The 27,608-nt window shown below is 41.5% G+C and overlaps 3 protein-coding genes and 1 long non-coding RNA gene across 18 annotated transcripts in view; 1 reads left to right on the top strand and 3 right to left on the bottom strand.

The window, feature by feature from the left end:
- Positions 1-9,183, bottom strand: part of MIPEP (mitochondrial intermediate peptidase) — a 53,223-nt gene extending 44,040 nt beyond the window's left edge. Inside the window, exons 1-8 of one of the 2 annotated variants that reach the window (XM_083609125.1) lie at positions 8,744-9,183; positions 6,665-6,838; positions 5,949-6,037; positions 4,476-4,562; positions 3,081-3,144; positions 2,562-2,744; positions 1,449-1,605; positions 216-264 (exon numbers count right to left, since the gene is read on the bottom strand). In XM_083609125.1, the coding sequence (XP_083465251.1) occupies positions 216-264; positions 1,449-1,605; positions 2,562-2,744; positions 3,081-3,144; positions 4,476-4,562; positions 5,949-6,037; positions 6,665-6,838; positions 8,744-8,917 (977 nt within the window). In that variant the 5' untranslated portion in view covers positions 8,918-9,183. The remainder of the gene's footprint in view (positions 1-215; positions 265-1,448; positions 1,606-2,561; positions 2,745-3,080; positions 3,145-4,475; positions 4,563-5,948; positions 6,038-6,664; positions 6,839-8,743) is intronic. The other variant, XM_083609126.1, reaches the window with a different exon arrangement.
- Positions 9,184-9,226: 43 nt separating this feature from the next.
- LOC310760591 lies at positions 9,227-23,231 on the top strand. The gene is made up of 5 exons (XR_014547033.1): positions 9,227-9,317; positions 14,090-14,187; positions 15,781-15,877; positions 16,918-22,842; positions 23,025-23,231. It is a non-coding gene; the product is annotated as an uncharacterized lncRNA (long non-coding RNA).
- Positions 10,148-16,909, bottom strand: LOC310760533 (uncharacterized protein). The gene is made up of 4 exons (XM_083609250.1): positions 16,781-16,909; positions 13,222-13,402; positions 12,158-12,220; positions 10,148-11,607 (listed from the first exon to the last, which is right to left on the bottom strand). Exons 1-4 carry the CDS (start codon positions 16,793-16,795, stop codon positions 10,814-10,816), a joined length of 1,053 nt encoding a protein of 350 aa, XP_083465376.1. The 5' UTR covers positions 16,796-16,909; the 3' UTR covers positions 10,148-10,813.
- Positions 23,232-23,385: 154 nt separating the features above from the next.
- The window catches only part of SPATA13 (spermatogenesis associated 13), a 102,625-nt gene continuing 98,402 nt past the window's right edge, over positions 23,386-27,608 (bottom strand). For 12 of the 14 annotated variants that reach the window (XM_083608989.1, XM_083608998.1, XM_083608995.1 and 9 more), the window contains 3 exons: positions 26,478-26,850; positions 24,161-24,235; positions 23,386-23,789 (listed from right to left, as the gene is read on the bottom strand). In XM_083608989.1, the coding sequence (XP_083465115.1) occupies positions 23,608-23,789; positions 24,161-24,235; positions 26,478-26,850 (630 nt within the window). In that variant the 3' untranslated portion in view covers positions 23,386-23,607. Of the gene's footprint in view, positions 23,790-24,022; positions 24,236-26,477; positions 26,851-27,608 lie in introns of all 14 variants that reach the window. The other 2 variants (XR_014546983.1, XR_014546984.1) reach the window with 1 other exon arrangement.

The following is a 27,608-nucleotide window of genomic DNA, read 5'->3' as shown; positions in this document are numbered from 1 at the left end:
ACCGTTCAGAATATTTTTACAATTACAGTATGACCTTAATCTGTAGTTGATTAGATATAATCCTTTACAATATTCTTGCAGAATCAAGATGGGGGGAATTAATTATGAAATCTAAGTGTATTTCTTATTGATTCTACTAGTAATATTACAAGATTTTTACCTTGCAGCAAGGCAAATTTGTTCTCCTTTTAAATCTTATTAAAAAATAAACTCACCGACTGAATAACTTATCTGAAAGCTTCTCAAGAAATTGCATTACTTTCTCTAAAAAACAGAATGGAAGAAATATTGGTACAGTAGGCAGAAAGAACACTTAAGAAATAACTTATATACTGCTGTAAACTTTCATGTAGTTTAAAGTAATCTACTAAATGATTCATAAATCAGAAGTGAATTAAGTCACTGTTTTTTTTAAAAAGGCTGAATGTAGTGGTTATCTGTTTTATTTATTAAAGAAGCCATTAAGCAAAATTAAACCTGAAATTTCTGACTCTCTGGAGACATTAATGTAGGTTCATTTCCAGCCCTACAAGAACTACAGCCGGTCATAGCTGAATAAACAGAGCTGACTAGTGCAAGGTTTCTGGTTTCCTAATCTTAAAACTGATTGATAACAATTAAATTGTAATGCAGAAGTTTGAGTATTCAACTTTATTACAGCTGAGAAACCTGTGGACCAACAGATATTGTTTGACTCCCATTAATCACAGCAAGGATGGCCTGGGATGGTGAGAGATGACAAGAATTGTAGTCTCACAACATCTGAAGGGCCACAGGTTCCCCATGCAAAGTTCACTGGAACTTTGAAACAATGTGAATATATTGAATAAGGAAGTTCTCTATCAGCAGCAAATAATAAATACTCATGGACGGTCAACATAACTAAAATAACAAGCAGCAACATTTCTTTAACACAACAATTTCACCGAGACATTATTCTATGCAGTGTATTTCGTATGAGGATGTAATATATTTAAAACATTCTGACACTGCATAAATTAGTGTTTGACTGCAATTTCATGTTCCTTGGGAGAGTGTGCCAGGACCATAGGATTCTCTGATGTCCCCTTTCAGAGGATGGAGAGAAACAAAGGTCCACCTTTGGAGAGGGAGATCCAACCTTGTACACCTCCCCCATGAGGCTGTGAAAAGGTCCACATAGTGCCCCTCAGGTGTTGGGAGACGGCAAATATGGGCCTTGCAGGGTGCTGTCAGGGGCATGCCAGGAAAGGCTGTAGATCCACAGGATCCACCTCCCTGAAACAGAGCTAGTGTTATTTCCCTCCCATTCGAATCAATATGAGAGAAACTGTTGCCAAAGGGAGGGGGAATTGAACACGAATGAAAATGCTCCCCTCCCATTTTTCTCTCCTCCCATGTACTACTAGTCTCTTGTAACAATCCGCACAGCCTGCATTTATCCTGGCATAATTCACAATTAGCATTACCTGGAGTTTTGGCCATTGTCCCCTGAAGAGCCCGATGAGCAAATGTATCATATCCTACTAACTGGGCCAGAAGGTTTCTGCTGGTAAGAAGTTCCTCTAAACAGTGTAATTGCTGAGCATTTGGGTACAGGAAAACCTTGTAGGCAACTTCACGTACCTAAGGTTAATTCAAAAGAAAAGCAATATATGGACAACTACAATAGCAAAATGCAGAAATTGATGAAAAGACATTTATATTACAGTGGTACCTCGGGTTAAGTACTTAATTCGTTCCAGAGGTCCGTTCTTAACCTGAAACTGTTCTTAACCTGAAGCACCACTTTAGCTAATGGGGCTTCCCACTGCCGCCGCGCCGCCGGAGCACGATTTCTGTTCTCATCCTGAAGCAAAGTTCTTAACCCGAGGTACTATTTCTGGGTTAGCGGAGTCTGTAACCTGAAGCGTCTGTAACCTGAGGTACCACTGTATACAGTATCACCCTGTTGCAAATGAAGGGAAGAGACAGTAGGAATATTCACTTCTTCCCTAACTGGTCAATTTCTGAATCCCTTTCCCCGGTCATTAGATGGAGCATTAAAAAAGATAGCATTTGCAAATTTAGTCATCGCACCTATGGCTTAGGTGTGGGGTACACAGTTAAAAGACCTCCATGCAGACAAATGGATATAGTTGAAGGTTTTCTTCCATCTCATGTACTTAAAGAACCTAGCTGAAAGTTGGAAGATCCCAGACAGACAAAAGGAAGTCTTCTTTACATAGCACATACTATGGAATTGTACTGATGGTCCCCAACTTGGATTGTTGGGTTTTCCCAGTGTGAAAAGAACTTTTCAGCTCCCTGCCTTGCTTGCTTGGCAAGGCCCACTCAGCACATCGGCTCCAGAAGGCTAGGGATGCTGGCACAAGACCTCATAGGAACAAGGATGACTCCAAGAGATCTCATGAGAGCATCCTAGAACCGATGTGCCAAGAGGCATTGCATTGCTTGCATTTAACTTGTGGATTTCAACCAAACGGCCTTCAACCACATAGGGTTGAACTAAAATGAGTTAAACGCTTGTAAGATGTGATCGTACTGTATATGGTTCTGTAACGTACTTCATGTATACATACCAGATCATCAGGACTATCAGCACTGAGACCACTGATTTGGGCATAATTGCCTTCAACTGCAAAATGATGCCGAATGTGTTCTGGTAAAATGTGCTTGTCAACCTTGTTCGGAAGATGAGATCCTATGAGAAATTCATTACACAAATCCAATATTTTGACATTGAGATTTACTGCTCTCCTTCGCTGCAAATGAGAAATAAACAAAGTAATAAATATTTCTTTAAAATATAGTTTCTGTTCACATCTTAAAAAGCTTTAGTTGAGATTCCTGCACTGCATTGGTTCAGCAATCTGTGGGAATATTCCCATGCACACATATTCCTTATGAAATTAAGATGTTTTAAAAACTAAGACCATAGTATCTTAGCTGTAGAAATTAATACCATGCCATTAAGGTTAGGGATCATTGTATTCTGTAAATCTTGATTATGGTGGTTAATCAGCATATTATGCTTGGGATAAGGGCTTAGTTTCTAGAAGGCTTAGCCAATAGCCTTTCTTATAATGGAAATAACTTACCTTTTCTTCATCCAAATGAATACCACTGATCTCAAAATCAAACATGAAAAGTTCTGCTACTCGCCTGAAATAATAAAATCACATTAACTCCAGGACATGTACTGTTATAGACTCATCCCTTTTACAGATATATATTATATTTTGCAGATTATTATGTTGCAGACCAAGTTCTAATTTGTCAATGTAGGGAACTATCAATATAATTTATTCATTATTTAATATAATTTCTATCCCACTTTTCACCACAGGACCCCAGAGCGTGTTACAATTATTAAAATACGTAAAAAAGATTCAAAAGCAATACAAATTCAATTTTTTAAAAAATCCTCTATCACTATTTCTGTACAGGCAAATTGCCCCAAAATATCCAAATGACCTGGAGGCAGAGGAAGATTTTCAGCTGGCACTGAAAAATGGACAGTATCAGTCCCAGCCATGCCTTAGGGAAGGATATTCCACAAACTGAGTGTGGCATACAGGAAATATTGAAAATCATTAACAATGACATACCAGGGACTTCACCGTCAAGTCAGCAGAATCATGAACTATGCAATTTACTCATTAATTGCCTGGTGCTGATGAAAACAAATAATAACATGGATCCAATCTCACAGCAATGGAACATCTTTTTTTTTAATGAAAATAGCTTTCCATATGGCCTACATACAAAACAATCCTAACCATGTGCTCTCAGAAGTAAGTCCTGTTGAATTCAATGGTGCTTACTCCCAGGTAAGCAGGGTTAGGATTGCAGTCTCATGGAACTAAGTGTCGTAGGGTGTTGCTACATTGATGAAATAAACTAGATACAGACAACCTTCATGTTCACAGGGAAGACAAATATTTGCATTGTTTAATTCCTTCTAAAAATAAATATTATCATGTTTTGCTTGCAAACTTTTTTGTGGCACACTGACCATAAGTCTGATATAGCTCTGAGGCCTTAGACAAAAAAAGTCAAAAAGGAATTTAAGGTGACCATGATAATTGGGGTGTTAGGGTTACCAACCCTGACCAAACCATGGAGTTTTAAAATTTCCATAGGAAAGCACAGAATTTTACAAAAGTCCCCTCAGTTTCAGAGTAGCAAGTAGATTCTGGATTGAGGAATGTAGATGGAATCATGGTAAGTCTATCAAAGGACAGGTCTGGATATATTGGATCTATATTTCAAAGCATGAAATGGCACTTGTAACCATAGGTTACCTAGACCACTAACAAAATGTTTTCCATAGTTAAAGACTGGAATTAGACTCACAAATATGGTATACTATGAAAATAATTTCTCCGTGTTTTGAACTACCTATATTGTAATAAGGTATGTAGAACATTAAATAGCCAACATTCTGAGTATCATGAAGAAATATCTACTGAAACAAAATTAAAAATGTGTACCTTGTTTCTGGATCAAGGGACGCCATTACACCTTTATCAGCCAACAACTTTCTTAGACTTTGGCACAAATCTACATCTGTATTTAATCTAGAAACACAGAAGATTAAAGGATCAGTTGCTACTAATACAATTATTTCACAGTACAGTAACAAAAACATTTTTAGGTTTACTATTTCTGCAGAATTTTTCTGTCATGTCTTTTAAACTGTCAGGTTGTTTTCAGACACCACAGAACGTTAACATCACCATAACCAGTGAAGTGTAGATGAGAGCAACAGATCAGTCAACAAGTACCGTATTTTTCGCTCTATAAGACGCACCAGACCACAAGACGCACCTAGTTTTTGGAGGAGGAAAACAAGAAAAAAAAAATTCTGAATCCCAGAAGCCAGAACAGCAAGAGGGATCGCTGCGCAGCGAAAGCAGCAATCCCTCTTGCTGTTCTGGCTTCTGGGATAGCTGCACAGCCTGCATTCGCTCCATAAGATGCACACACATTTCCCCTTACTTTTTAGGAGGGAAAAAGTGAGTCTTATAGAGCAAAAAATACGGTACTTATTCGCAACACAACAATGAAAATAGGTAGCGTATTAAGATTGCTGCAGCCATAAAAAGAACTAACAGGCAGCAAAAGACCCTGACCCCAACCCGTGCAACAGGGGCCTTGCTGGGTGTAAAGGTTTTGCTCTCCAGCAGGCATTTTTGGGGAGGCAGCCTTTCCCCTGCACCATGCAAGGCTATTTTAGCAAGAGACATTATAGTAAGTGGCTCCTCCCAATAAACACTTCCCATCTTAGAATTGTGGCATTGTAGAGTTGGAAGGGACCCTGAGGATCATCTAGTCCAACCCGCTGCAATGCAGCTCTCCCATATGGGGATCAAACCTGCAACCTTGGCATTATCAGCACCACATTCTAAGCAACTGAGCCATCCAGATGTTAGGCCTGCACTTCTCATTCAAAACTACTGCTCAGTACTACTTCTTTTCTTTTTTTAATTTCATGAAAAGCAATCATGCTTAAATCAATAAGCATTTTGGAGCTAATTAAATGACCGGGTTGTTGTTTTTTAATGGAACTCTTGGATTTCATTTTTCTTAAATGACCACTCATGTAATATGGACCATTGCTTTCCCCACCAATAGGATAATGTCCTTCCACTGGTATGAACAGAACACAGAAAAATATTACACATTGTAAAAGGACAATATCTCAATTATAATTAGAAACGGTATTGAATTTCAGTCTGGAAACAGCCCTAGTGGTTAGGAAACATGTATTTAGAATTAGAATATCAGGGCTGTAATTACTATAAACTAAAAAACATTTTTACCAGATTTCTTAATTGGAAGAGAGATTCTGCTTGTTTTCATAAAGACTTTAGAACACATAGGAAAACAAAACACCTTGTTGTCTACTGTTCATAGCAGCATTCAATAAACAGATAAACTGTAACATAATGAATAAAACGTACTTTTCTACCATAGTGCCAATGCTTCTGCAGGCTTCCTCAGCAGCCTCTCTGAAAGCAAAATCTGGATGGGCAATTTTCACAAAGTCAGCCTAAAGCAGTAGAAAAAAAGAAACCATAATAGTGATAGGGAAATGTTTATTTTGATATTTAAAGAAACGTTAGAAATTTAAACTTAAATTGCCATGTGAATCTTTTTTCATAAGAGCATCTTGTATTTCATAGCAGTACAATCTATTGATACTATTAAAAATGGCATTTTCCTCACACAGCCTCAGGAAAAAGCACATTTAAATTATTTTCAAACACAGATGAACATGAGAGGAGGAAAGTCTTTGTACCACTCTGCTTGAGCCACATGTCTATCCTACTGCCTGTATACATAATGGGAAGCCATAGTTAGCAGTGGGTTACCAAAATGTATAAAACAAATACATGCACAATCTAACACAACGGCATAATCCCCAGTAAATAAATTACTGCCTAAAAGCAATGTATTAACAAGCCCAATGCTCACTATATTGGGCACTACATTTTAAAAAAGAAATCAAGGAGTTAGAGCAACAGGCTTGTCTGTTTTAACAGGAAATCTCATTTAGTTTCATTGTTAATTATAACATTGATATACTTCCCATTGCATTTGACAAAATTTACGCAACTGGAATCTAGAAATGTGATAATTAACAAATGGCAATTTCAAAGTTTCAAAAGTAACTTACCAGATCTGCTACTCTACACAAAGCATCTGAGAGCTGATCAAAGATCATGACTATCTCCTTCCCAGGCGGTGTAGTACATGCTTTTTGTACTAGTCGTTCTGTTTCTTGCAGTGATTTTTCTTGAGCTTCTTGAAATCCTTCTGGACAACTCAACTCTGGTACACCAAACAGACCCTAAAACACAGAGAACAGGTCCCATATAAATAATAAATACACTACAACTTTTCCTGCTTCACAGCAATGCTATAAATTATAAAGCCGCTTTTTACATTTAAGCTGTATTTGTAAAAATACATGAAGTGTGAAAATGTTTCAGCACCCTTGATTTAATCACCAATTCCACAACACAGCAATTATGTTTTTATTTGGGTGCCCCAAATAAATTCCTAAATTAATATTACAGCATCTTGTGTTTATGGTACAAGTGGGAATCACTGGTATGATTTTCAACAAAATGTTGTTGCTTGGGATGCTGCTACTCAGTTCAGCTGGTGAGCCATGCTGTCTTTCAGGATGCTCCATTCACCCCATCCCATAGGCCAGTCAGCATCCTGTATCCACTGAGCTTATTCAGTTATAGTGATGTTTTGGGGCTCCCCCTCCCATAGGTTTGTATATGCACATGTCTGCAACATATGCGTTCATGTGTCATATATATATGCAAGTGTCTGTGGTGTACATTATATATACACAGTGGTACCTCGGAACTCGAATGTAATCTGTTCTGGAAGACCATTCGGCTTCTGAAACATTTGCAAACCGAGGCACATCTTCCCATCGGTTATAAGAGCTTCTTGCACTTAGAGGAAGTCACGGCGCACGTTTGAGTTCCCAAAAAATATTCAAAAATGGAATAATTTACTTCTGGGTTTTCAGTGTTCGAGAACCGAAACGTACAACGTACAACAACAGAGGCGTTCGGGAACCAAGATACCACTATACACACATTTACATCTGTACGCATACACAAAATCTCAGTGTTTACCCAAGCCTGCAGATTTTTCTCTCTGGAGTGTGGGTGGTGATCTTTTGGCTACATAAGGAACTGCCGGTACATTGAGAACTGAGAAATAGGGTATAGGATAACTTGGAAATTGAGATGCAGTATATACATTAGTGACCTCTTACACCAGGTTACCATAACTTGCTAAACACTTTCCCAAAGAAACAAAACTCTTGAATGGTCACTAATTTCCAAATGCCACTGTTAAGCCTAAGGTTGTCGCCTTTTATGGATTGTTCCTGTGTTTTACTGACAACTCTCGCTGGCTTTTCAGGTCAACCGTAGGGCTGTGCTATGTGACATGTTGATGATCCAGGGTTAGTTCAGAGTTAAAATTCAGCTCACCCAAAACCAACAGTGGGTACATGGAATTTACTGAACCCTTATGTCAGTGCTGCAACTTAGCAGAACAAGGAGTGTCCAGGTATGCTTTAACAGTGCACAACAAGCAAAGAGCTTGGAAAGTTTATCCTAGCATAAAGAGACAGTGGTGAAAAAAGGTCCTGCTGGATTTCTAGCTGTCTGAGCTACTATGCCATGAAGCTCTATGGGGGGGGGGGGAGGTGTTCCTAACCCCACAATTCAAATCAAGGACTATTCTGTAGGGAAATTCAGTGAAGACCCCAGAGGCTGTGAACCGGTGTGGTGTAGTAGTTAAGGTGTTTTATTCAAACCTGAGGCACTTTGGGTCAGATCTCCACTCCGCCACAAAACTTACGCCAGCTGCTTAACCCACCTCACAGGGCTGTTTTATTTATTTAGGAGCGGAAGTGGATATAAACCACTTTTTTAAAACCTTTAAGTAGCACACAATAATGCAAAATAATTATGCACAGGTATGAAACAACACACAGACAAACCGCTGTGGTGAGGATAAAGGGATGGGTGGGAGCAGCTATCTATTCCTTTTGGAAGCAGGCAGAAATAAAAATAAAATTCTGGCCGTGCACAGTCTTGGCATCGCTTGCTCCGGAGTCTTGGCACCGAAAAGAGGTTGTGGGGCTCAGAACAAGCCTTTCTCTCTCCGACCCCGTCAGGGGGTCGCCCCAGCCTCCCCGGCCCAGGCAGCCTCTCACCGTTTTCTTCCCCAGCTCCCGCCGGTGCTGCTGCTGAGCGTTAAAGGCAGCGCCCACCGGGGACCAGCTGGTGCTGACCCATCTCTGGGGAGCGGAGCCGCCGGCCCGGCCGGGCGGGCCCCACCTCAGGCCGGTCGCGGCAGACCGCGCCACACGACCGCAGCCGGCCAGCATGGCGGCACCGGCCGGCCTCCCCGCCTGCCTGCTCGGCCTGTACTCTTTTTCTTGAAGGGGAAAAGCTCCTTTCGCTACACGCCGACCAGGCCGCTGGAATGCCTCGGCCTCGCTTGTTCCTGGTTCCGGCGGCGACCTCTTACGCGGCCGGGCCGTGAGGAGGAGCTTCGTCGCCTCCCCTCTCGCGTCCTGGAGGCAGACATTCGCCCCGGTGTGGCGGCAAGAGGGATTTCCGAGCCAGGTGGCGCTTCGGCTTTCCGTGCTTATGTTTTCAATTATCCTCCGAGGCGGCGGCGGCGGCGGGCAGCTGAAGGAGATGATGGTAAAGATGATGGTGCTCTGCTAATAGGCTCTACTTAATTTTTTGAACGCTATTTTAATAGGGAAAGCGAACGAACTAGTAAATAATGCAAGCAAGCAATAATCCTTACAAAAAGGGGGTTGCAACTTTTCACGTTGCTCTGGTATTGCAAAGCATTTTGTTTGCTGGCTTTTTTTTTTTAACCCGAAAGAATATTTAAAAACGACGCCCCATCCTTGCACCTTGCATGGACATTATTTACAGCTCTACCACTTTTAGGTGTAAATACTACACCCGAGCCACAGTTTGCTGTGCAGATTTCATCTGAAGTGGGAATCTTGCTGAGACGAATGGGCAGCCCAGGCCCATATATTTTGGTGACTGAGGTAGACCATAAAATAGGGGAGAAAAAAAATGGGGGAGAAAAAAAGACCCACATCTGGATCTGCTGCCCCTGCAGATCCTGCTGCCTGAAGCGGTTGCTTCACCTTGTCTCATGTGTGGACCGGACCTGCTGATGGGTTTTACACCCTGGAAATGTGAATTAAGTGGAGTGGTATAGTGGTTAGAGCGTGGGATTCAGAGGGAGAGCAACCAGCTTCAAGTTCAGTCATGGAACTTGCTGGCTGCCTCTGGGCCAGTCGCTCTGTCTTGCAGCAACCTACCTCACAGAGTTGATATTAGGATACAAGGAAGAGTATTCAGTGTTGCCCAGAGCTCCTGAGAGGAAGCATGGGATGTAATAAATAAGGGTACTGTACTGTGTATTACTAAATAAATGAATTAAATAAATTTGGATAGCAGTCTTACTGCCCTTCACCCAAATAAGGCATCAAGGGATATTCCTCTCCTCTCTGTCTCTCTCACACATTTAGAATTCCAGAGTAACGTGTAATAATTTTTTATGCCCCAAAAGATAAGACACTAAATAGGTAAAAGTATGTTTTATTCCAGGCAAACATTGTCCAGTGTTCAGAAACATTGTGGCATACTAGGGAAAATGCCAGCTACAGCACCAACCATAACAGAGAACATGAATTTGCTTGGTTTGTCACCACTGCAAAACAGAAAACGCAAGTTCTACAGACTAACTGGGAACTTGAGAGGGTGGGGAGTGGCAGAAATAGGATAAATTTCTTCAGGTCCTGATGTGGCATCTAGCAAACAAGCTCAATGCATCTTGGCATGGGCATACAAAAGTAGGTTGTACAATTTAATCCAGGTCTAGCTATTCTGGCAAAAAGTATGGGAGCTTAATCTCCTCATTTAAAACAAACAGCAACACCCTCTCATCCCAGGGTAAGATAATTCTGCACATTTGTGATTCTGAGGGTTACATATGGTGTTGCAGGCAGAATTTTGTATAATTTGAGATATGGCCTAGTTGGCCTAGTTTCAGATTTATTCTTCAAAACCAACAAAACCGCTCCTGGGAATAATATGAACAAAGTCATGTGCAAATGTTTAACATCAAGGACTATGTCACTGGCAAGGAGCTATTAATATGCTCTTGTGAGCTTTGTTGCCATACAAATCTCGATGTGAGAAATAAGTAATAGTATGTATAATTGGCATCACATTAGAAACAAAACAGATCACAAACTAAGGAGTGGTATAGGCGCTGCTGTCTCTGAGGTACTAAATATAAGGAAGCCTGTGAAGGTCGTGTCATCATCAGGGTCTGCAAACAAACCATTAGAAGTCCCGTGGGTCTGCAGCCAGATCTGATCACCTTTCTGCAGCTCCAAGATGGTCGCTCCTGAGGCCTGGTCTTCACCACTCTGGTAGCTGTCTGCGGTGTGGAGCATCCTGTTCCCATTTTTAATCAGAGCTACCTTAACGTTCCTTGAATAGACAGTGATGTGGTAGGTGAAGTAATAGACACCAGGAATCTGGCAGGTGAATACCCCAGTGGCTGTGTTATAATGGTTTAAGCCGTTATACATCACTTTGTCAAATTTGATGGGAACGTTGAGAGGAGGAAACTTAGTGGTGAGACCTACACTGAAGGCACTTCTTGGGATGACTGGGGTACTACCAAGTTTTCCCTTTTCTCCCCTGTCTCCCTTCCATCCCCTTTCTCCCTGGATTCCTCTACTGCCCTTTGGACCTGGGCCTCCCACCTCTCCTTTTGGACCAATGGGGCCAATTGGTCCAACGGGACCCCTTAAGCCTATTTCGCCTTGGACTCCAATTTCACCTTTAAATCCTTTTGGACCAATGGGCCCAATGTCCCCTTTTGTCCCCTTTTGTCCTTGCAGTCCTAGCTCACCCTTTTGACCTTTATCACCCACAGGACCAGGAATTCCCTTAGGGCCAAATTTCCCAGGCCAGCCTCTTGACCCTTTATTGCCTTTGTTCCCTTTCTCTTCAACTCTGCCATCAGCTCCTAAAAGAGAAGGAGAAAGAGAGAGAGAGAGAGATTTATTTTATTTAAAAGAGTGGTTTAATTATCTAGTATCAGATTGTTAGGAGCATATGTGCAAGATAACAGGAAAAGGCATTCGTCATTCTTGTATTAGCTAACACTGCACTGATAGGAGATGAGAAGGTCAAGGACGGCCTTGGAATTTTCAGAGCACGAGAGAAAGTGTTGTGGGAGAAAAGAGATTTTCCAGAGCTGCAATTTAGCTGTCATTTGGGATATATATATATCCAAACATATAGGAAATGGGAGGATTCCAGACTACACTTTAATTAAGTGAAGTGCTTAAGACATACAGTGGGAGACAGTGACCTCTTTTCTCCAATAGTGGCACTTTTTAATTCACTTGACATTACTTCAAATTAAATGCCGCCCCCCATTAGGTAGGTTTGCATTAAAATCGTAGCTGAACCCCATCCCTAACCCATGAAGATTCAGCTGCATTTATCCATATCCCCTCAGGAGCAGGTAACAAGCTAAAATGTTTTTTGGCAAAACCACTTTTTGCTCTCACCTGAATCTCCCTTTTCTCCATTTATGCCATCTGTGCCTGATTTTCCAGGATGTCCTGGTTCACCTAGCCGCAGAAAAAGGCAGTGTCAGTTCTGTTAAGCATTTCATTCTAAAAAAGGTGATGTTTAAGCTTTCTGCTTTTGGACTGCAAAAATGACCTCACATCCTGCAACAACACACAATTCTGTTCCATCAGGGAGAACTGGAATGCACAAAATCCAAGGCAGTGCAAGATAATTTAGGGAAGCTTTTTTAGGGAAAAAAGCTTGTTTAGGGAAGCTTTTAATGTTTAATAAGTTATTGTGTTTTAGTGTTTTATTGGAAGCCACCCAGAGTGGCTGGGGAAACCCAGCCAGATGGGTGGGGTATAACTATATTATTATTATTATTATTATTATTATTATTATTATTATTATTATTTTCCTGCAAGCAGTAACACTGGTCATTGCTTGCACAGGTACAGAGGTACAGCCATCTTGAGTACGTGCATTATATCACCTGTTCATATTTTTTACTGATCGATTCTAAGTTAATGGCTGGGTGACTTTGGTCTTCTGTAATTAGCTTCGCTTTTTAAAACTGGAAGTCCTACCTCATTTGTTATCTTTATCAACCAACCATTCATTAGCCAACCACTCACACTCAGCAACATTATAACTCCCATACAAAGGATCACTGCCAGGTATACACACATTAGAGACTCATCCCATCTCTGAAACACTAATGCCCCACACCCGCTGGAATCTAGACCACCAAATACTGCTTTCCCATCTCTCACCTGAGAGATGCTCACAGCAGGCTCTCATTGGGGAAGGGGATAAAACTTCTTCCATTCATTAACTCCCAACCACATAATTGTACTACGCATAGTACTGCACAGCCACAACTCCTGACAACCCATCAGCATTGGCTGCAGATGCAAACATTAACCTCACACCCAAAGTAGCCTTGAAGATCACCGTAAACTCAATTGTTACAGTGAATCAGTGGCTCTGCTCTCCTCTACCTCAGCATATTTTGTATAACTTGCTCATAGGGTTCTCGTGATGACAACACGTGTGATACCTGTGTCTCCTTTTTCTCCCTTTGGTCCATCACGTCCATCACGTCCTGGTATGCCGTTGTGTCCAGGGTTGCCAGGGATCCCAGGAAACCTTTCATTGCAACTGTTCTGCCTTTGTATTTCTTCTGTGCTGACTGCAACAGCCAGCAGAATAATCCAGAGTTTCATGCTATCTAATTTCAGCTGAAGGAATCAATATATTTAAAAGCAAAAAACCAACATAAAACAACCAGTGAATAGCATGCTTTGCAAAATAAATACTATGTTTTAATCATAAAGTTGTTGTGCATCTTCATCTTGTTTTAAATGCATTTGAGAGTTCGCTAACACATGCTAGCACATGCTGTCAATTGGGCACAAGGTTATATAGTGTAGGGTGTGTGTGGGTAAAATTCATTTAGATAACAGAGGAGGTTACTGTGAACATACAAAGTTGTATTATACTGAGTCAGACCATTAGTCCAGCTAGTCCAATGCTCCGTACTCTGTCTAGCAGCAGGTCAGAGATCTCAAGAGAAGGAATCAGGTTTTTTTTGGGGGGGGGGTGAGAAATAGAGATGCCTGCATACAAAGTCTGTACTTTGTCACCGAACAAGTCCTTATAGGTTGCTGTAGTCCATAATTCATTTAGGTTAGTAGGACTTCCTATGGGAAGTATATGGGAAGTCCATAATTCATTTAGGTTAGTAGGACTTCCTATGGGAAGTATATAAACCCCTTAATCAAGAGCTAATTTTAGCAGCAAGCAAATTAATAATGTACTGGTGGGGGGCGAGTGCCAATGCTTTTTTCCTAAAATTACATTTGTTCAGTTTGTCACTTCTCATCTCATTTGCATACGGCTCAGAGCATATTTCTCATTGTTCTCAGTTGCTTTTCCATCCAGAGAGCTGGTAGGGCCAGGCTACCTTTGCTCCAGAGGCAGAACTTGGATCCTGTTCTCCAAGTGCTTGGATCCTGTTCTCCAGGTGACCAGAGGGAGCCTTCTCAGTGGTGGCACCCCTGTATAGAAATCCATCCTCAGGGAGGCCTACCTTGTTATCCTTTGGGCATCAGCCAAATATCTTGTTATTTTCAGGAATTTTACTCTCTCTCACTTAATGTGTTGTGGTTCTTAATGTCTTAATAGTTTATTTTACTTGTTTTATACTGAAAACCGCCCAGTGAGGCTCAGATAAAGGCCACTTAGGGCTGGGAAAACCTCCCCCCCCCATTTGAAAAGTTGCTGCTAGTCCATAGACAATTCCTGAATTGGGGGGACCAATAGTCTCACTCAGTATACGACAGCCCCTTTGTCCCTAACATACATGGAATATTTTTCCTAACAGGAGACTTTATGTTCAACCTCTACATATTTGCTCAACTACTCCCCAGGCATAGTTTGCACCCGAGTCTTACCTTTTCCGCCACTGCCTATCAGGATATGTTTTTGGGTATCTTGTGCTTAACACTCAGGCACTGTATGTGAAGCTAAAGCAAGGGCAGCTGGGGAGTAGGTTACTAAGTTCTAAAAGCTGTTAATCCAGTTTTCAGATACGCTCAATGATTAATATGGAGGCAGGTGCCAAGATATTTATGTGGAATGATTCCAGCACTTAAATATTAATCACCAGTGTACAATGTTTTGTCGGTTTTCCACTTGAACCCCCAAAGTCCGTTCTTGTTAACTGCACAGAGCTTTACCATGGAGTCATCTGCACTATGCATTTAAAGCAGTATTGCATGACTTTAAACAGTCATGATTCCCCCGCCAAAGAATTCTGGGAACTGTAGTTTGCTGAGGGTGCTGATAGTTGTTAGGAGACCACTATTCACCTTAACAGAGCTACAATTCCCAGAATTCCCTCTGAAGAGGGATTAGTGTTAAACCCTCTGAGAACTGTAGCACTGTGAGGGGAACGGGGTCTTCCAACAGCTCTCAGCACCTTTAACAAACTGCAATTCCCTTTGAGGGAAGTTTTTTTTTTTTTAAAAAAAGGATCTTTTAAGATTGAAAAATCCCTGCCCCACTTTTAAATAATGCATCCCCTCAACTTTTCCCATTAATAAGAGCACCTTACTGTATTTTACTCATCCCATGACTCCATGAATAGTTTGCTTCTAACAATGGAACCTTTGTCCAGGAACCTTTGGACAATAAGTGGTTTAATAATTTCTGGAAGCTTCATAGAATCAGAGAATTGTGGAGTTGGAAGGGACCACAAGGGTCATCTAGTCCAACCCAACCCCCTGCAATGCAGGAATCTTTTGCCCAATGTGGGGCTCAAATCCATGACCCTGAGATTAAGAGTCTTGTTTCCTACAGACAGATCTATGATCAGTGTCTAAAGGCTTCAGGAAGGGCCAAACGCTGCCCTTTTGCAATTGGGAGAGGAATAATTTAGTGGATTGAGGTGATTTCTTTTAGAATAATAGAATTGTAGAGTTGGAAGGAACCCTAGGGGTCATTAGTCAATCCCCTGCCATGCAGGAATCTTAACTAAAGCATCAGATGGCCATCTAACCTTTGCTTAAAAACCTCCTTGGAAGGAGAGTTTTGGATATTTATGGTCTGACTACAGGGCTGTCAAGAGAATTGTGATGAAAACAGGAGTGGAAAATGCCGGTGTTCACTGATTTGTCCCACATCCGGAACTGCAATCAAGTCTTGTGAATGTGGTCAGTATTCACTGTTGTTTTCAGCCCAGAAACTATGAGTAACGGTACGTAATTGATCGAGGTTTCCAATTTGCATTGCATTTACTCTTCATTAAAATAATTTGTGTGGGAATAAAGTAATGATTAGGCAATTGTGTAACATTTCCCCAGAGTGGCCGGCGAGACAAATTATGTACCGGTAGTTTTTGTCAGAAGCCAAAGTGCAGCAGAGAAGAAAGTGTTATAGGTGACCAACACAGAGTGGAATGGAAACCAGTGTCTTCTTGCATCCCTATCCGTAGACCAAATAAACTGAACTACTGCTATATTGAGGTCATTTTCAGTCTTACAGGGAACTCTGCAAACAAAACTCCCTCCAGCATGACGTTCCACACATCATTTCTTGCAGAACGGAATTCTCTTCCAGGTTTGCCTTACTGGCCAGCTCTGGGACAAACTAAACGATATGTTAAATAAATGTTCACATTTGCATTTCTCCAATCTTACACGTTTTTGTATATTAGCCTCAGGTAAGCCCAGCATCAAAACATTTTCCAGGTGACTTTCCCTCCCTGCATCCCTGACTGTTATTTGCCCTGGGAAGGAAACTGCTATGGACATAAATAACAGTTTCATTATGAAGTATGTATGAACTGGGGGTGCGGGTGAAGCTTTTTGGTTAGAAAAATGGCATGGAGACTGCCTGCCCCTTCCATCCGCTCACAATATAATCCTGGTCTTTGGGGGAAGGGGGATGAAATGTTATCATGTTTTTGACTTATATGGACCATTTAGTTGCTTTCTTAGAAATTCAAATTTACTTGTTTCTGCAGTACCAAACCCTTCTAGCTATCACAATGCACAGCAAAGGGGGCCATGTGTTCTTTCTGAATGTATCTTTAGCCAGCAATTGTGTCTACTTACATTTGCATGAGACATTCGGGCAACTGTACCCACCCAGAGATAGACATATGCATGTTTTTGGCTTGTGCACAAACATCACATACAGTGACTGAGAAAGCAGCCAACCTTTCCACCTTTCCTAATTTGTTCTCTCTTAGAAAATGAGAAAAAGATGCAATCCTATTTACAGAAGCGGCAGCAGCAACACCTGTTGGTATCTGTCTTGGATCCAAATTGATCTTATGTATGTTTAGTTTTTTAAAGCTGTTTTTATCTGTTTCTAAAAAAAATGTTATATGTGCAATAACTTTAACTTTTTTATATATGTTATTGTAAATTCCTTTGGGATAACTCATGCAAAATGAGAAGTTATGCAAGCTAAATGTTAACTAGATGTTGGGGGGGGGCTTAGGTTCGTAGAGCAAGATTATAAATAGACAAAATAAACAAAACAAATGATATTTTGCTGTCAGATAATGTTCAAATATTTAAAGCTCACATACAATATTTTATATGCTATGAAAAAGTCACAAACATTGAAACTGTACAGTTGAAATTATGTAAGACACAGCTGAGAAATGTTAAGTTATGCACATTCTTAATCAAAACATATAAAGTTAGAGCAAGGTACATGGAATGTACGTTTGTAGATTCATTCCCAGAAGATATTTTTTTAAAAGATATAAAACATACAGAATGCAAATAAATCTGGCAACAAATGATACAGCAAACAACATATGAAGGTAAAGAGATCCTATACATTATACCTTTAGCTGTCAACAGCCAAGTAATATTTTTTTCTGAAGCCAGGAATTCTGGCTTGAAACATATGTAGCAGCGCAGAGCTGTTAAGATGCATAAGAACATATACAGAAGGCGGGGAATTGTTAGAGAACACTTGTCAAAATATACAAGCAAGTTGAACAAGCAGGCCTAATATTTATCAACAAAGTTAAATCACAGAATCATTCAGAAGGTGTCTTCAATATGCAAATATACATTGAGAAAGAAAAGGCAGTCAACAGAAATATACCATTTATTTATGGCTAAGGTCCTTTGGCTCAAACTCCAAGCTAAAATCTACAATATATTTAAAATGTAAAAAGAATGCCCCGCGCAAAAAAATGCGAAAAGTTTCAGTTAAGCTCCTTCACTTTTGTATATTGAAACACAAGCCACTGTAAAACCTAGATTATTTATTTGCTAAAAGATGCTAGCAGCAAGCCAGAGAATTAAGAGTTTAGCGCTAGTTTAGTCCAGTAGAGACAAGGAAAAGTGTGCTTTGAGGGTTATTTGCACAAATGCTGTGCTTTAGCATTGTGAGGAACCTCATAATCAGTGGTCATATGAGAACATGACAAAAAAACAAACACTTACAAGCATTGCAGTAGAAATTAACAGCAGTTCGGTTTAGATTGGGGTGGGGGTGTTATGCAAATTTAAACTCAGCAATGTTATTTAAAGGGACATTAATTTGATGAAGCTCAAGGTCAGCTTATGGTGACCTGCAAAAACAATACTGTATTCTTAAAGCCCACTTCCCTACAGACCCAGGCCAGGAACTAAAAGCAATGATGGGGGAGCTTGTGGTCTTCCAAACATTGTTAGACCCCAAGTTCCATCAGCCTCAACCAGCATGGCGAATGGGCAGGGAAGATGGAGAGTTTGGAGTCCAGCACCATTGTGGAGGGTGAGAGATTCCCCACCTCTGATCTATTTTGGTCCTGTACAGTGGTACCTCAGGTTAAGTACTTAATTCGTTCCGGAGGTCCGTTCTTAACCTGAAACTGTTCTTAACCTGAAGCACCACTTTAGCTAATGGGGCCTCCTGCTGCCGCCGCTCCGCCAGAGCCCGATTTCTGTTCTCATCCTGAAGCAAAGTTCTTAACCTGAAGCACTATTTCTGGGTTAGCGGAGCCTGTAACCTGAAGCGTATGTAACCTGAAGCTTGTGTAACCTGAGGTACCACTTTATTTCATAAATAGCAGGTCTCTAGGGTGAAATTGGAAAAACAACTTTTGACCCAGTTGCAGATGTCTGCTGTGATAAATCAGTTCTTAAAAGAAATAGTGTAAAACGGAAAAAAGCCAACTGAGTGAGATCAAGCCTTTGGACTGGTCTGAAATGGCTCTTTGGATTTTGGGCTGCGCAATTATATAAGGTCTGATTTAGCAAACCCATTCCGCTAGCAGTAGCCAGTGTGAAAACTTCCACTAGCACAATGAGGATTCCCTCCTTCCCCAAATCTGCTCTGAAGGGTCAGGAAACACCCCTGCCAACAGTGTGGAGGGGGAGAGGATATTGTTCCACTGGGCAAGCAAAGATGCTTGCTGTGACAGAACAATCTCCTTAGTGCTCCATTGAATTCCACCCACTGAATTTCCAGGATAATTTGAGAGCATGTTTAATCACAACCCCAGAGTCGTTCGCGACTCGACTTAATTGTCAGGGGTCCCTTTACCTTTACCTTAAGCCCAATCTATTCTTCCAGCCTTCGTATTTTCTAAAATAAAAACATTCTAAACAAAGTTATTAATATTAAAGCAGTCCCCACAGCCTTAATATGCTGCAACCACTACCACCTTCACGCAAAGCAAAATTTGGCTGCAAAAAGGGGTCAAGGTGAAGAGGTTTGTTAAATAAAGCGGCTTTGGTGTGCAAGGTACTGTACACAACATTGTTCCTGAGTAACCTGAATAATGATAAACATTTCCCTCTCTTTGTAATGTTTTGAGTTTCCTGAAGGGAGTAACATCAGTGCATCTACAAGCAAATCCAAAGCATTCTGCTCCATTCCAGTGCTAAAACAGCAGTGTTCCCTGGGCACAATTCTGCAGGTATGAGGGCAATGAGTGTCAGCTATAGCAGTCCATTCTCATCCTTCTATCTCCTATCAGGCTGCCATAATGAAGGTACACTTGTCAGGCAGGCAATTTGTGTCAGTGGGAGGGTCAAACGTATCTAGCAACACCTGGAGAATCTCCTGGGCTTCTATTCCCTGCTGTTGTAGAAGCTAGAGTCATTCAATGCAGTGAAATAAGGGGAGAATCAAGTCAGACAAGAGGAAATACTTCTTCACAGTGCATTCTCAAGCTGGGGAATTCCCTACCACCAGCAGTATTGAGGGCCGCCAACATGGATGGCTTAAAAAGGGGGATTAGACACATTCATGGAGGATAAAGCTATCAATGGTTGCTAGCTGCAATGGCTACAATACGTCCAGTATCAGAGGTGGTATGCCTCTGGGTACCAGTTGCTATTGCATTTATGTCCAGCTTGTGAGCTTCCTATAGTCATCTGGTTGGCCACTGTGAAAAGCAAGGTGCCTGACTAGAGAAGCTGCCTAATGCAGCAAAGCTCTTTTTATGCTCCATAGGCCAGGAAGGGGGCTGGGGGGAGTGGCAGAAGCATTGATGCAAATTGCCTGGTTCTGGCAGAGAGCAGACAACAGCAGCAGCACTTCAACAGGAGCAGAGAATAGACCTTGGCGACCACCGTTCTATTTTACCCTGCTTTCTATACCCACAGGGTCACAGGACTACAACACTGAACAACAGTCTGAACAAATTCTTTGTTATCACGGCATAGGCACCTAGACTATGGCAGACACAGCCATGTGAGTGGGTCCATCCAGCTTTCTCAAGTTTTGTGGTCGTGCAATGATAAATGTGAAAAGGTTTTAAAACTGTAATCAACCCTGGTGCAGGCACAGTGGCCAAAACAGGACCACTGAAAAACTAGAGAGAGGTGGCAGCATGCTTGGGGAAGCTCTGGGGTAAGGAGAAGTACCCAAAATAGATTTTTTTAAACTCATAAACCTAAGGGGACAACACCGCTGAGAAACAGCCCATTGAGGACTGAGCAGTAGCTGCAGAGTGCTGTCAGTTGGAAAAGAAAACTGGAAAACTGGAGGTTGGGAGGAGGGAATGGAAGGTATTGCTGCATGGCTGGCTAACACCCTCCAGCTACAATAGAAGAATGCATTGCAATGTTTTGCTGCTTGTTCCAGTTGTTGAAAATAATTTTATGCCACATTTTCAGAGTGAATGGAACAATATAATGTAATAATTATTATTACTTATTATTTATACCCCACCCATCTGGGGAAGGGAGGCTGTGCCTTCAAAAATCAACTTGCAAAGCAGGTGACTACAAATCAGGTGGGCTATCAAGACAGTTGTTTTTGTCTCAGTTGAAATGATTTTTTAAAAAAACTTTAACAACCGCTATGACTAAAATGCCAGTCTGTAATTCCATATATCCAGTTCTCAACTATTTCATTTGGGGACAGGAAAAGAATATTATTGAAATGCAAGCAATGAGGTTCACAGCATGCTGGGCAATCCAGTTTAGCATCAGTGTCTTTTTACAATCATTGCTAAGCTATGTACAGAAGGCATATCTAACACGACAGTCTTCGATGTGCTACTTCCACTTGCCTGTTAATAAAAGATCCATTTTCAAAAAGATGGTAAATGCAGGTACAAGAACTTAATTTACCCAGTGCCATGCCAAAAATTTATCCAGTATCAAAGGCAGATCTAAGGAAGTATGACTAGTATGGCTGCCCTGGGCACGGAGTTTCTGGACCACTGTAGCAGGTGTCGCAACTATAAAGTCCATCGGAAAGTAAGAGGCAGGGGGTGCAGGATTTTGGACTCACACAGGGTGCCACTAAAATTTGAGATGCCCAGGTCCGTGACTGCCTGACAGTTTCTGTTGTGCTTATCTAACTTTTGAACTAATCAAGGGGTGTTTGCAAGTGCCCTTTCATTCATCCTACAAATCATCTCTCCAATGGTTTGCACTCTGCAGCCCTCCCAGATGCCTGTGCTTCAATTAAACAATCTTTTTTTAACAACATACACCTTTGCCAAACACCTGAGTCTCACTGAATTCAATGCATGTGTTTTAAGCATTCCCATTGAAATTAATGGGGTTTAAAGGTGACACACTTTTGCCAGAGTCTATATGCTCTGTGTGCTGGTGGCAGGGAGCAAGAGAGAGAAAACTGGAAGTTAATAAATCGCCTACTCCTAACCACATCTACCGAGAGGTAAGGTCAACTGATTTACTTTCTAGTAAATATGCTTAGGATGTCAGCCAAAGGCTTTATATTTCACCCTGTAGTTAAATAACCTTGGCTGTAGCCCATTGTCCTTCATATATTTTAACAGATTTACCCCTTTTCTCTTCCCCCGCCTCAAGTTGTATTCACAGTAAAAATAAATAACTTTTAAAAATCCTGAATCAACCTTCATTATCAGATAAAGTTCTGGACATCAACATAACTGGCAATTGGATAGACTGGATATCTTTTGAAAAACAACCTTTGAAATAGAACTGTCCCGCTACTGAGTCGATAATACTTAGGCTAAAGCTGCATTAATATAGAACTACTGAGATAGGGAAATAGTAGTGTGTGCCATAAACTTCCATTTATAACAGCTTTTTCGGGTAGAATATTCTGTAAATGCTGTATTAAAAGCAGCTTCATATTCACAGAACAAAGCAAAGCAAAACAAGAAAACATAATTTTAATAAGCCATAAACCGGCCACATTTGACCTGAGTTTTGATCAAAGTTCATTTCTGATGCCATTAAATGTTCCCTTGTGTGGGATCATTGTGACTGCAAAGAAACAATCCCTGAACGACCCTCTTGGCTTGGCTGATGTAGGCAAGAATAATGAAATCAACAGCATTTTGGAGATATTCTGAAGGTTTTTCTAGGAGTCACAGAAACCAGCTGGAATGATTCTATATTTACTGCAGGGGTGGGGAACCTGTGGCCCTCCAGATGTTATTAGACTCCCAACATCCACCAGCCCCAGCCAGAATGGCCAGTGGTCAGGGATTGTGGATGCTGAAGTCCAGCAACCACTCAAGGACTAGAGATTCTCTGCCCGATTTATAGGAGAGTGACAAAAATCTCCCTTGAGTTAACAACTGGATTTCTGTTTCTCTTATTCATTAGTTGCATTGGCGCCATTAAGAACAGAGAACACTTCAGTTTCTCATAGTGTAAAAAGCAGGCATACTGGAAAGCACAGAGGCAATTTTCACAGGCTAAAACAGCAGCAGGTAACAAAATAAAACAAAACCAGTTTCTTGAAGTGCATTCAATGCATGCAGCAAAGTACCGCTTTTCATAAGGATCCACCCAAGATGCATTGGGCTCTTCCTTCGTCATTTGCAACAGCACGTAAAAATGCATGTTTATCTATTTATGTCACCAAGTGAACATTTTCTCCCATTTTTGCCAGGAAGATGCTAAGGCCTTGCAGGAAGTCCTACTCGGTTAAATTAACAAGAAATAAGGACAGTGAAATAAGAGAAATAGGAAGGACGGAGGCTCAGCAGTTCTTGCAGTGGCAGCTAACTTGATCCCAGAGATCCATACGCCTGCTTGGTGCTCACACAGAAGATGGTACCTCTTTTTTTCCACATGCTGCGCCAGTGGGAGGTGGTTGGATACTATCCTTCCTATTTCTAAATTTGGCCATGAATTTATTATTAAGACAGGCAAAATGACCTAAGATATTTAAACCATTCCTTTGGTGCAAGTACAACAACCCTGCACCACCGTTCAAGAGTAGCAGCAATTCTGCCCTTGCGACCAAGTGGTGGGTTTCTCATTCAGCAATGTTTATTGACACAAGTCAACATTTGCTTCACATCAAGCCACAGCCTTCTCCACTAAACCGCCGGCAAGTCCTTCTCACTGAAGCAGAGGAAGATCAGGACTCCTTCCTCCAGAGTTTTCCGGCTGGACCAACCAATTCTTTGACGGCAAGTGGCTCTTCCTTCGCCTTGTAACCTTCTATAGTCCAGGGATCTTCCAGCCACTCATTTCTTGAATGGGGTCAGCTTGTTAAAAGTGTGCCAAAAAATAGAGGGCTTCCGTTTCGGTTCTGCCAGGGCAAAGACCTGCTGTTGTGGGATGCTAGTGGGCACGGTGATGTGACGCTGGTGGATAGGATGTAAACTCTGGTGAGGGGGTGGCATCGGGCACCCACTGTATCCGACACCTGTAGAAAGAAAGTATTGACACCAGGGGTGAGACTTTTGTGGGGACAAAGACTGGGGTGGTGTAAAGTTTGCACAAAGACGTTTGTTTCTGCACCCAAGCTATTGCAAATGTCCACAGTCATACACACAGTCGTACACACAGGTAGATAAATGGTACATGCAAAACGCCACAGTTACAGCCAGCAGACAGCATTGCAATTCCAGGCACAGAAAGCATGGGAACTGCTGTCACCTGGATCTATAATTGTCTGGTCCATGGGCTACCACCTTCCCCACCATGCCCAAGGACAGGCAGGACTCCTCACGAGAAGGAGAAAAGCTTCTTGTGTGAATTAGCCTTTGGTCGGGGTGGGGGTAGCGAAAGAGTCACCTTTCATCTTTCCGTGTCTTGACTTCCGTGCATTTTGCATGGCTTGTTTCTTTTGGTTTTCTGAGATCTCCATTCCTACAATGGAAAAACAAGCCATGTACTTTTAAACACGTCTCAGGTTTTTGACTGCAGGGAAAATAATTTCAGGTTAAAATGTCACACAGGAACGGTTCAGTTTAATGGTACATTCAAAGGAGAACCTCAGCAGTACAGCACATGCTCTGCTTAAAGAAGATCCGAAGTTCAGCCCCTGGCATCTCCAGGAGGGTCTGGAACAGATACCTGCCTGAAAACTGGGCGAGCCACTGGCAGTCAGCTGAGAGCCAACCTTTCTGACCTTTGGATCCCAAGATGTTGTTAAGCTACAATTCCCATTGTCCGCTGGCCATGCTGACTGAGGACAATGGGAGTTGTAATCTAACGATTATCTATGCGGCACCAGTTTGGATGTAGAACAGTAGAAGGTGGCTTTAGAGGAATTTTAGAGCCTGAGACAATAATGAGCTAGCTGGACCAATTGTCTGAGTAAGTAAAAGGTCTCTTCCATTGTTCATATTCAGGAGGTCCAAGGTTTAATTCCCAGCACCAATTTTTAATAAGAGATATGGCAGGATGGGGATTCTGGAAATCAGTTAGCTTAGTGTCTGTCCTGGGAAAACTGGTGGGAAATATTGTTGAACTAAAATAACCAAGCATATAGAAGGGTAAGCCTTGTTGAAGCAGAACCAGCATGGCTTCTGTAAGGGAAAGTCCTTTCTTATTAGCCTATTAAGAGTTATTTAAGAGTGTTAACAAGCATAAGATAAAGGTGATCCAGCTGATATATTGTATTGGACTTTCAAAAAGCTTTGGACAAAGTGAGTTCCCTGAGACTGCAGTCAGCTTTGTAAGCTGCAGGTTGGATGTGGACCTTATCCGGATAACAGAAACTGTACCTTGTAAAAGTATCTCAATTTAAAATAAAACTACTGATATCATAATTCCGTTATACAAATTTATCGTTCAACCACATTCGGAATATTGCAGAGCTGGAAAAGGTGGTGGTAGTGGGAGTTTCTTTGGGGGGTGGAGGGAGAGCAAATAATAATAATAATAATAATTAATACCCTGGGTGGCTTCCAACAAAGTATTAAAATACAGTGGTCTGTTAAACATTAAAAACTTCCCTAAACAGGGCTGCCTTCAGATGCCTTCTAAAAGTCTGGTAGTTCTTCTCTTTGACATCTGGTGGGAGGGCATTCCACAGGGCGGGCGCCACTACCGAGAAGGCCGTCTGCCTGGTTCCCTGTAACTTGGCTTCTCGCAGTGAGGGAACCGTCAGAAGGCCCTCGGCGCTGGACCTCAGTGTCCGGGTGGAACAATGGGGGTGGAGACGCTCCTTCAGGTATACTGGACCGAGGCCGTTTAGGGCTTTAAAGGTCAGCACCAACACTTTGAATTGTGCTCAGAAACATCCAAAGTAGCATTTGGAGTCCAAGATTTCAGTTGGGAATGAGGTTTTAGTCCATATTTTATTTCGCCTCCCTACTGTATGGCGACGTATCCAAACCCCACGAATGAGAGGCAGGTTAAAGGCTGTGTCATGTGCTCAAAAATCCTATACAAGGTGTGGGATTGTGAATGACAGCTGCAGGCAGAGAATGTTGTAGAAGCAGCCATGACTGTAGGGGCAGCTGCTACTTTTCAGCAAACCATCCATCAGTGAGGCTGAAAATGTGAATGACTGTTGGAAAGCAACACCTATTAGTGAGGTTGTCGCTAGTTCATGTGCTGCTTTGTGTTTGTGTCTACAACTTCAGAGTTTGTTAAATGGCACTGCTGTCTTGTTGAGATAATAATAATAATAATAATAATAATAATAATAATAATAATAATAATAATAATTATTTATACCCCGCCCATCTGGCTGGGCCTCCCCAGCCACTCTGGGCGGCTTCCAAAAGAATATTAAAATACTGAGATAACCCACCAGAACTCAAAAGCTTCTATTTTGTAGCAAATTCCATTTGGGAGGGTGGCAGTTGGTTTTGTGGGACCCACCTCTTTTGCTGAATTCACACTGTTCTGTTTAGAACCATGTTATTCATTCTTGTAACAGTTTTAATGTTGTAATTCACACTGAGACCTTATGGTGAAGGGAGAGTAAAAAATAATGTACGTCAATCAATCCATCTCCACCCACCCCTAACTCCCCCAAGCCAGCTTCCCACTGCTCAGTTCCAGTGGTAACTGTTAATCAATAAACTTGCTTATACAGCTGAACCAGGGTTTCCACAAAGCACAGAAATAAGAGAAGTCAACAGAAGACAATACTTGCCCATTTCTTTGTCTTCTTGCACTCGCCTCCTCTCATTTGCAAAGGCCTCCAGCCACCTCTTCTTGTCCCCTTGCTTTTTCCCACAAAATAGATGGACTTCTTCTGTGGCACTATTTACAATTTTGAAAGCATTTTTGACATTGATATTGAAGTCCTTTTCTCTACCGTCCTCAATGTCCAGCACTTCAAACTCATCCATGTCCACCCGGCCCTTGTAGTACAGCATGTCCCTTCTCAAGAGATCTTTCTTACAGAACACAAGCTGGTGGTCAAAGAGAAAGAAAGTCCTTTGCTGGCTCTTGCCTTGCTTGGAGATTTTGGTCAGCTCTCCTGAGTGGATTAGTTCTGAGCTTCTGCCTAAAATGTCTTGCCCCTGAAAATGTTTGCAGCAAACAAACAAAAAGTTACGAACTCAATAAACTAAAAGCAACAAAACAATTGCTACAATTAATATTCCATAATATGTCTGGGTCACTTCAGGGAAAGCCTCCTTAAAAATGTCCTCAAAAGCCACCTAAATATCAAGAGGCTACATGCTTGTCTAATTTCAGTTGGTAACTAATTCCAGGTGGCTGGAGCTTCAACACTAAAAGCCCAGTTTCTAAAGCACATCCCTGGGGTATGTGATATTTTTCAGCAGTGCTCCATCTGAGGATCACAGTTGCTGGACGGAGATATATTGGCATTTTTTGCATATGGATATCTCTGGACTCTTTGGTCACAACAGAATTAAGCATGCCTATGTTCCCTGATAACTAGGTTTAAGCAAACTCAGTTCCAGGTTGGGTGGGGCTGTCTTACTCATGTCTTCTCAGTTTCATGCATAGGATTCAATGACTACAAAATAACTGACACCTAAAATTATGGAGCAAAGTATTTTCAGTAGTTGCCCCATTGATGTAGAATTGCCCTCTCCCTGGAGACTAGTTTGGCCCCATCAATTGCTCTTTTTTGAAGAAATGGTATAGAAAAACTTTTCTATACCATTGGGCATTTTTGAGTGTGATGGTTCTGTTCACTGAGATGCTGCTTTGAGAATCCATAAGCTGCTGTTTGTGATTCGTTTTAGTGTGTTGATTGACCAACTGGGTTTATCCGTTATACTTTTTGTTCCTATTAGTTCTGTTTTGT

The sequence above is a fragment of the Podarcis filfolensis genome, assembly GCF_964270895.1.
Source record: "Podarcis filfolensis genome assembly, chromosome: 4".
Lineage (NCBI taxonomy): Eukaryota > Metazoa > Chordata > Lepidosauria > Squamata > Lacertidae > Podarcis > Podarcis filfolensis.
This window is presented reverse-complemented; position numbering and strand designations above follow the sequence as displayed.